The sequence below is a fragment of the Poeciliopsis prolifica genome, unplaced genomic scaffold (genome assembly GCF_027474105.1).
Source record: "Poeciliopsis prolifica strain line A6 unplaced genomic scaffold, Auburn_PproV2 SCAFFOLD008, whole genome shotgun sequence".
NCBI classification, from domain to species: domain Eukaryota; kingdom Metazoa; phylum Chordata; class Actinopteri; order Cyprinodontiformes; family Poeciliidae; genus Poeciliopsis; species Poeciliopsis prolifica.
Genome location: NW_026562383.1, coordinates 14,844,033 through 14,852,868, shown reverse-complemented (window position 1 = coordinate 14,852,868; position 8,836 = coordinate 14,844,033). Strand labels below are relative to the sequence as shown.

General features: G+C 37.5%; 1 protein-coding gene across 1 annotated transcript; it reads left to right on the top strand.

Moving 5' to 3' along the window:
- The first annotated feature begins 1,255 nt into the window (after window positions 1-1,255).
- Window positions 1,256-7,799, top strand: asb10 (ankyrin repeat and SOCS box containing 10). Its single transcript, XM_055033260.1, has 5 exons — window positions 1,256-1,724; window positions 2,719-2,986; window positions 3,850-4,354; window positions 5,864-5,977; window positions 7,164-7,799. Exons 1-5 carry the CDS (start codon window positions 1,400-1,402, stop codon window positions 7,347-7,349), a joined length of 1,398 nt encoding a protein of 465 aa, XP_054889235.1. The 5' UTR covers window positions 1,256-1,399; the 3' UTR covers window positions 7,350-7,799.
- The last annotated feature ends 1,037 nt before the right edge of the window (window positions 7,800-8,836 follow it).

Here is an 8,836-nt window from a genome sequence, read left to right as displayed (position 1 = left end):
TCCAGCCGCAAAAACAATATTCCTAGTCTCTCTCTTTGGTAATGTGTGTTTTCAAAGTTGAAACTCTTACTCGTGTTCTGTTTAATGTGGCATCTATTACCAAACTGTAACATGAAATAAATGACCTTGATTTCCATACAGGAACAGTCATTAAGGTACAGAAGACATGCCGCTATGCCTCTGTGTTTTCAGATGCAAAATAAGGTAAAATCCTCTTCAATTTTCATGTTCTCCACCTGTGGCGCAAACCTTATTTTCCGCCAATATCTGCATATATTCCACTCACAGAGGGGGATAAATATGTGTGTATGTTTTAATGCATTGTGGATCAAATAAAACAGTGGGTTGTATTTAAAAAATTGTTAATCAACTTTTAAATAACTCAAAGGTGATTCTGAGCCACAATTGTGATCATCTACGGACTTGCTTGGTATAGTTTCTATCACTAGAAAATGGTCATTCATCACTCAAAAGTGATGTTTATCAGATGCCTAGTGAGTAGGCTTAAGAGACTTAATTATGCACCGTCCCTCTGTCATCAGAACACCACACGTGGGGCAGAGTAACACAGCGGTTACCAGTCATTCAGCCTAATGTTCTAATGCAGGGAGCCATGTGGATACACAAAATCCATTAGAGCTTTCAGGGGGAAAAAAAACATATTGAGCAGAAAAAGACATTTTGTAAACTACATGAGGAAGCCTGCAAAAGGGCATTCTGATCTAATCTTACACAAACTGTAATGGCATGGGAAGCAATGACAAAAATTATTTCATCATATGTCTGAGTTAGGCATTACTTTTTCCAGTTTTGACTTGAGTCAATCAGGATTCATGGATGGTCACTTCCCATGTTATCTCACTTTACAAATAAATGTGGTAATTTTCTTTTCTTCTTTTTTTTGACAAAAAAATTCTGAAATGTATTAGTGTATTTTTATTTATAATCAATGCCTAGTAAGCATGTCTTTTATTGCACTTACAACTTCAAGTCAATCTACTTGACAGACTTACAACTAAAACACTAAAAGATTTGAAATTGTAAATGCAATAAAAGATGGTATGTCGCAATTTTCTTGCCAAATTTTCTTGTGAATGTTTTCTCTTGGTGAGAAAACTTTAACCTATCACTCCATGACCAACTGGAAACAAACAACAGTATAGGTGGCGGCACGTGAAAAATAAAAATAGCCCAACTGAAAGGGAGGGTCTCATATCAAAACAACTCTGTGAACCAACCCTGTGGACCGCCTGCTCAGCAGAAGTGGACTGCAGCCAAAGCATTCAAAGACAAAAACAGATGTGAGGCAGGTCTTTTTGGACACCCTCACTCAGTCTTACATATCTGAAAAAACAACAACAACAAAAAAAACAACAGAACCTTTCTCTACAAACTTAGGATGTCCCAAGGCAACTTTGTCTTTTCATCCACGGCCTTGCGTTCTCTCGAACTTGACAAGGACATGCTGGAGAGGCACAATTACAAAACACAGCTTGCTACCCATCACCTCAGCAGCTATATCCTGAAGAAGGAGGCAATGGAAAGAGCACAGAGGAGGTCCACTTTTGCTCGGCAACCAGCCGTCTGCCAAGATGTCGTCATCCACAATGCTTTATATACAGGAGATGTAGAGGCTTTGAAGCGTTTCTTTCCAAGAGGATCCATGGCAAACCTTGTCATAGAGCCGAAGGGAGGGGAGATGCGATGGACGGCCCGGGGAGAAGGTAAGAGACATTGGTCTTCAGTTGGCCTGATATGGTTTAGCAAAATCATAACAGCTATTCTTTCTAAAGATGATAAGTAACAAAATTTTGAAAATGTAATTCATTATTTAATTGTTTAAATTAACTTTGGTGCGCAATAGGAAGGACTCTGTCCTGATACTGTTCAAACACACACTCATGCTACATTTATAGAAGCAAGTCATGAGGCATTATTTATAGACACCATAATGTTCAGCCCACAGTCAGGCCAACCAGTTCTTTAAAACGTCTCCATGTGACATTCCATGCAATGCTTTTAATTCTTCTCAAAATATTCAAAAGCATCTTGGTTCTCCATTTTTTAAATTTCTTTCTGCATGGACTTTAGTGAGTTAATTAAAAATAAAGCTGCTTATATGAAATGCACTGTCATTGCTTCCTATGCCATCGCATGGCTGATGTTCACCAGGTCAACCACAGTATCATGTAACACCTCCCTGAAATAGCTCTCGCTGCACAAACAACCCCCATTAGTGCCCCATACACTAGAAACTAGGAGACTGGCATATGACTACAATTACACAGTTAGGTTGAATATGGCTTATCTAGCACCTAAAATAAAGTGGAAAAAGCCAAAAAAGTATCGTGAAGATGTCATTGCCACTGCCAAGGCCACGGGTTGCGTTCTCCAGTTCTGGAATTCTCTGCTTGTGGGCGACGCACTGACTATCCTCAGCATTGTGGACGACGATGAATACAGCAACCTCGTTGATGCCATTTATGACACCAGCAACTTAGAAGAGTGGAAGAACTTCAGATTTAACTACAGAGGCCTCAGTAGGTTTTGAAATAACTCTGGGAGATTTGGTGGCACTGTGATGGGGCATGTCATTGAAAACATTTCAAAAGCTTAAACCTGCTGCAAAAAAGCTTAAACATGTTTGCTGCTTTCTAACAATTCTCCTCATTTTAATACTCTATGGTACCCTAACTCTCGTTTTGCTTCTGCTTATAGGACTGTGGTCTCTGACTTATGAGCAAGAGCTGACTACGCCACTTCACATCACAGCAGGTCGAGGATTTGTAGACTGCCTGAGTCTCCTGCTTCAACGTGGGGCAAATGTAGACCTGGCTCCTGGAGGCACCACTGCGCTGCACGAGGCCTGTGAAAGCTGCCAGGCAGAGTGCGCCAAATTGCTGCTGATGTATGGAGCGAACGCAAATGCCGTCTCAGAAGACGGGCTGATGCCTTTGCATGTTTGCACAAGCTCTGAGTCCTTAGAGTAAGTATGAAAAATTACTGTAAAGAGGCCAACAGCATCATTGAAGCAGCTGGTGAAAGTTCTCAAAAGTAGTGTCTATGAGCCACATTTGTAATGTGCATTATCCTTTTGTCTGGTGTAAAGAGCAGGTTTCCTTTTTTTCAAAACCTAAACTCCAAAACCTTAGGGTGCTCTATAAAATGGACACTACGCAAATGGAGAGAATAACATATCCACAGTGAAATATGGTGGTGGCAGCATCATGCTGTGAAAACACTTTCCCTCAGATGCACCTTTTTTATCACGGTGACTTAAATTCAAAGATGAATATGTTTCACACACCTATCAGTTTTGACCAAAAAATTTGCAAGCCTTCACTACAAAGCTGAAGATGATGAGGGGTAAAATCTTTCAACATCAAGACTAAAGCCATAGAAAACAAAGAATTGCTTCACAAAATAAAATGAATGTTTTCAAACAGCCAAGGGGAAATCCAGAATTAAATTTCACTTAAAACCTGTGGAATCATAATAAAATGGATGTAAAAATAATTAAAATTTCCTCAAAATCCAAACAACTTTTGCTAAGCAGAAAAGCAACATTATTATCATCTAAGATGTAGAATGCTTATGTTGCTTCCTTGGTTGATCTCTGAGGTACTAGTTTGAGACTGAGCACAGTTCAGCTTATAACATCTTTTTTTTTAAATTTTTATTGTGAAATTAATTTAATTAAACACATTAGAAACATAATAGATTGTGTTAATGAAGGGCCACTTAAGCTCATCTGCAGTAATGGCACTGTTAGTGTATTTCAGATCATTTTAAAGAAAGTTTGGAATCCAGTGATCTAATTTATCTTGCTTTCTGTTATTCTTTTGGCAGATGTGCCAAGTATCTCCTTCAGTATGGTGCCACAATTAACGGTTGCACTCTCGATGAAGAAGATGCTCCGTTACACATCGCAGCCAGGCACGGCCTCCACGACCACGTTGAGCTCTACCTGCGCCATGGAGCGGCTGTGGACAAACAGAACGATGAGGGTCTCACGCCTCTGAATGCAGCCTGTGCCCAGCCTCAGGAGATCAAGGATCTTGGACGTTACTTGAAGGTGTGCCAGATGCTGCTGGATGCCGGTGCTGATGTCCACACTAAGGATCAGGACAAGCACACTCCTTTACACATGGCTTGTAAGAATGCCAATCCAGACGTAGTGGATCTGTTGCTTGCTAAGGGGAGCAGTGTTAACAATATGGACTATGGTGGAGAAGCTCCCATGCATAACATCCTGAAGGTGGTTTGCTACAAGGTCTCCCATCATCCTGAGAGGATTGTCCGTGCTCTGCTCAACCATGGCTCCATTCGAGTCTGGCCTGGTGCTCTCCCTGTGGTAAGAAACAGCTACACGCATCCGTGAATTAGAATATTATCAAAAAGTTATATTTTCAGTAGTTACATTTTTTTCAAAATTATTTATGTTATCTTGTTACATGACATTATCTCTTGAAAGCATTTATTTTGATGATAACTGTTTAATATCAATAAAATCCCAGGAGTCAGTTTTTAGGAGTAAATTGAAAATTGACTTGAATGTAGAGTGAAGTAATGTTGGGTCCTCTACACTTGATAAAGCACTGTACAATTACAGGCCATTTACCATTTACCTTTTATATGACACCGACTTAACAAATATTCTAAACATAGAGGAGTGTAATGGCCAATCATGTGCCAAAATGCTTATTTTACAGTTGTCCAGCAAACAACCAATGACACCTTTCACAAGGAGGCTAAACCAGAAAAATAAAACATTGCAAGAGAAGATAGCTTTGTACACAGTGCTGTATCCAATATTGGTGGACAGTTGTGTTCAAGATAAAAACATGTGGTGGAAAAAAGTGCACATATTCCTGTTAGCACTGCAGAACTGCAGGGATTGTAAAGCACAACCCACTTAAGAATTTCATGGAAATTCACAAGGCATGGACAGCTGGTACAGATGTATCCAACTTGTTTGAACTCCAGCATGACCTCATATGTATAATTTTTTCATAGTCAGTAATATTTAGCCAGTCATGTCATCTGCTGGTGTTGATCCAAAATATTTTGTCATGTCCATGGTCACCACAGCCATCTACCAAGTATTTAGAACACTTCATTCTTCCTTCTGCTGGCAATCTTTATGGAGAGTTAATTTTATTTTCTAGCACAATACAGGACATATAATGTTGTGCTATAATACAATACAATATGTCCTGTATTGAAAGGTCAGTTTCAGTAGGCTGACCTTTCTGGTTTGAAACAAATATATATATATATAATTTTTTTTTTATTGGTCTAATGAATTATGAACATTATCTCAGAAACTGAATCCTGGGTTTTCATTAGCTCTGTCTTTGTGTTGCATTTATTGAGATGCATCTTTACAATAACAAAAATATTACTGAACAATCGAGTCCAGATTCATTCTTATAGTAATGGATAATAATTTAGCAAGCCAGCCAACTGTGCACAAATAATCAATACACATATGTAACACCTAAAGCATGACTTTTGAAACTCACTGCAGACTATCACAAGATCACATTCAAATCATTACCATTTTATGCCACAACACAAAGTGTGGCACTCTCTGCGGGAATCAGAATACAACCATCAGTGATCCCACGTGCACTAGACAAAATGCCTGGTTCCTAATTAGGCAAGTGTTAATAGGAGATTAATTAGCACTAATTGCATAATTTCCAGTTAAACCCCTGGAGGGAAGACCAATCTGTTCATTTCACAAGTGTTTAATTACTTTATTTCTTCAGTTCTACAGTCACAGAGCTTGCTCATGAACTTAAATAATTGCACAAATCCTATCATTTCGCTTTTACAGCTTTATTGTGTTTTATGTAAGGTTCTGAAGCACTGCTCAGAATCTCCGCACACTATCGAGGTTCTTCTGAATGCCTATAGTCACCTGAAAGTCACAGACACATGGGTTGAGTCTGTGCCTGAAGATGCACTTAAGGCAAGTTGTTTTAAGTTATTGTCTTGGGAGCACAAAACTTTGTGTTTTTACTCTTTTAATAAATGTTTTGTCTCTTAACGTTGTTTAATTTAACCGATTTAGTACTTGCACACCCAAAGCATCTGGGGCCTCATGCATAAAGAGTGCACAGTTTTCACACTAAAACTTGGCGTATACGGAAAAGTTTTGAAAAGTGCGGTGCGCAAACAAAATCGGATGCGTCAAGCCGTGCGCACGCACCTTTTCTTTATAAATCCTAATTTGCGGGAAACAGAGCGCAGCTACAGGTCCGCCCTGTGCCACCCATAAATAGGCTACATATGTAAATTAGCATAAATACCCGGAAGTCTGCCACCAGCTGAAGCAATAACCATGGCAACGCCCTTACGCGAAGCAGTATCACTATTTATAATAATAATTATTATTATATAATATATATATGTTATTTAAAAGGTGCTTTAAGGACACATAATGCCACCTCAAAATATATATATATTTTTTAAAATACAAATTAAAAAAATAAAATACAAAGAGACAGACAGCGTGTCAGGTAAGCCTATGAGTGGAGAATGTGGATGTTTATTCTAACTTACAGACTGAGGATGAATGCGGTTCAGTTTGATCGTTTACGTTTAAACAATGAAATATTTAAATCATGAAAACCATCTTGATTGATGCTTCTTAGTCTAAATCACACCGAATGTAGTTAGATTTCAGTGTATTTAGGTGAGTTTTGACGCTCTGTAGTTTGAAAAAAGTTTGCGTGGCTGCCGCACATTTTTACGCCAGCGAAAAACTGTGCGTATATTTACGCAAACTTTGACGCCAAGTTAAATATTATACATGCCAACTTGTGCATAAAATACGGCGCCGCACCTTTTTTTTTTTTATATGCGCACGCACGCTTTATGCGTGAGGCCCCTGATAATGATTCTCAGCGTGACCAAAGATATTATTTTCAAAGCGCTTTGCATGTTTGTGAGATTATTTTTACCCTAGAGTCTTTTGATTTAACTTTTGATTTCCATGAATTTCAATTTTTTCCTTGTCATCAAACAGGGCAGTTCCGTTTATTATTTGTTATTTTAAATAACTCATGAATGGCATATAAATAAATGTTTTCTTTAATCAATGCATCCATTTTGATTTGTGTTAATTTCTGTTTTCATTGTTTTCATACACTTAGGAGCACAAAGACTTCTATGAGTCCATCTTCTCCTTAGCAATGACTCCTCGGTCCCTGCAGCACTTGGCACGCTGCAGACTCAGGAGTTTTTTGGAGGGCCGAGTTCACAAAGTGGTCCCAAAGCTTAATCTGCCCACCTTCATGAAGGACTACCTACTCCTGAACTGCAGAGGATATGTGCACTGAAATAATGTCGTATTAGTAAGAGTGGTGGGTGCAGCTAGATGGTTTGTCTCTTTAACTTTTAAATTAAGTTTTATTGGCTCACAACTAGGTAATGACAGCTTGTTCTAGAGGAAGCAGCTGCTGCTTGTTTTTTTTTTTTTTTTTTTTTTTTTTGCAATCACTTTTAATCCAGATCAACTGTTTTTAGCACAATGACTGGGGATTTTCCACCACAAGAGGGAGCTATAGACTATAACTGATCAAGCAAGAGATGGAATTCTTGGTTTTTGTTTTATATTTTGCTAATTTAAATGTATTTATTAATTTGCATATACAAATGAAGAGAATAACTTGTTTGTGATTTTTTTTTTACACTGTACCCAGAAATTGTGCCCTGTGCAGTAAATATTTGTATTAGTACTGTTTCTGACAGAAATAAGAGATTAAGGGAATTTAAGTCAAAATTAGACTTATAATAAAATAAACTAATTCCATAATGACCACTGAATCTGCTTATTTGATTGACAAAAAAAATTTTAAATGTTTTTTTTTAGGTATTTCTTGTCTTTACATTTCCTTCAAATTAGATATCTCTTGCTCCATGATGCAGAATTATATTTTTGCAAAAACCTCCACTAAACTAGAACATAGGACGTTAACTGTAAAAGAAAATAAATATAATGTCCAATTAAAAACTGACAGATAGATAGATAGATAGATAGATAGATAGATAGATAGATAGATAGATAGATAGATAGATAGATAGATAGATAGATAGATAGATAGATAGATAGATAGATAGATAGATAGATAGATAGATAGATAGATAGATAGATAGATAGAGATAGATAGATAGATAGATAGATAGATAGATAGATAGATAGATAGATAGATAGATAGATAGATAGATATAGATAGATAGATAGATAGATAGATAGATAGATAGATAGATAGATAGATAGATAGATAGATAGATAGATAGATAGATAGATAGATAGATAGATAGATAGATAGATAGATAGATAGATAGATAGATAGATAGATAGATAGATAGATGATTGCAATTCATATTACCATATTTTACACAACTGCTGGGGTTTAATATTCTGGTGAGTGTTGTTGGAGCCATGATTTCAGCATAGACTGAACCTGTGCAAGGTGTCTGACAGAGTTGTCAAGAACCCAAATAGCACTCACAGAGGTCTTCAGAATGACCTGATAACTGTTTATACTGTGCAAGACTCCACTGTTGAAGAAAAAGTTTCTGGAAGCTTGTTTAAAGTTTGCAACACAGGATTTAGCATTCTCCCAGTATTTGCTAGTAAAACATTTGGAGAATACCATCTGGTGAGATGAGTCTAATCCTAGATTTCCAGATATCATCGCAAACAGCATGCTTAACGAAAGACTGGTTCTGCGTATTCTACGTATCTGCTGAGGTAATTATACAAGTTAATTCTCAGTGCAACACTGGTAAAAACACTGTTAAAGGGTTAATACAGGAACAC

Excerpts from the sequence above, each read along its gene's own strand:
- asb10 (XM_055033260.1), top strand. The coding sequence starts at position 1,400 with ATGTCCCAAGGCAACTTTGTCTTTTCATCCACGGCCTTGCGTTCTCTC. Across the intron at positions 1,725-2,718 it reads ATGGACGGCCCGGGGAGAAG|GACTGTGGTCTCTGACTTAT; the intron begins GTAAGAGACATT and ends TTCTGCTTATAG. Across the intron at positions 4,355-5,863 it reads GGCCTGGTGCTCTCCCTGTG|GTTCTGAAGCACTGCTCAGA; the intron begins GTAAGAAACAGC and ends GTTTTATGTAAG.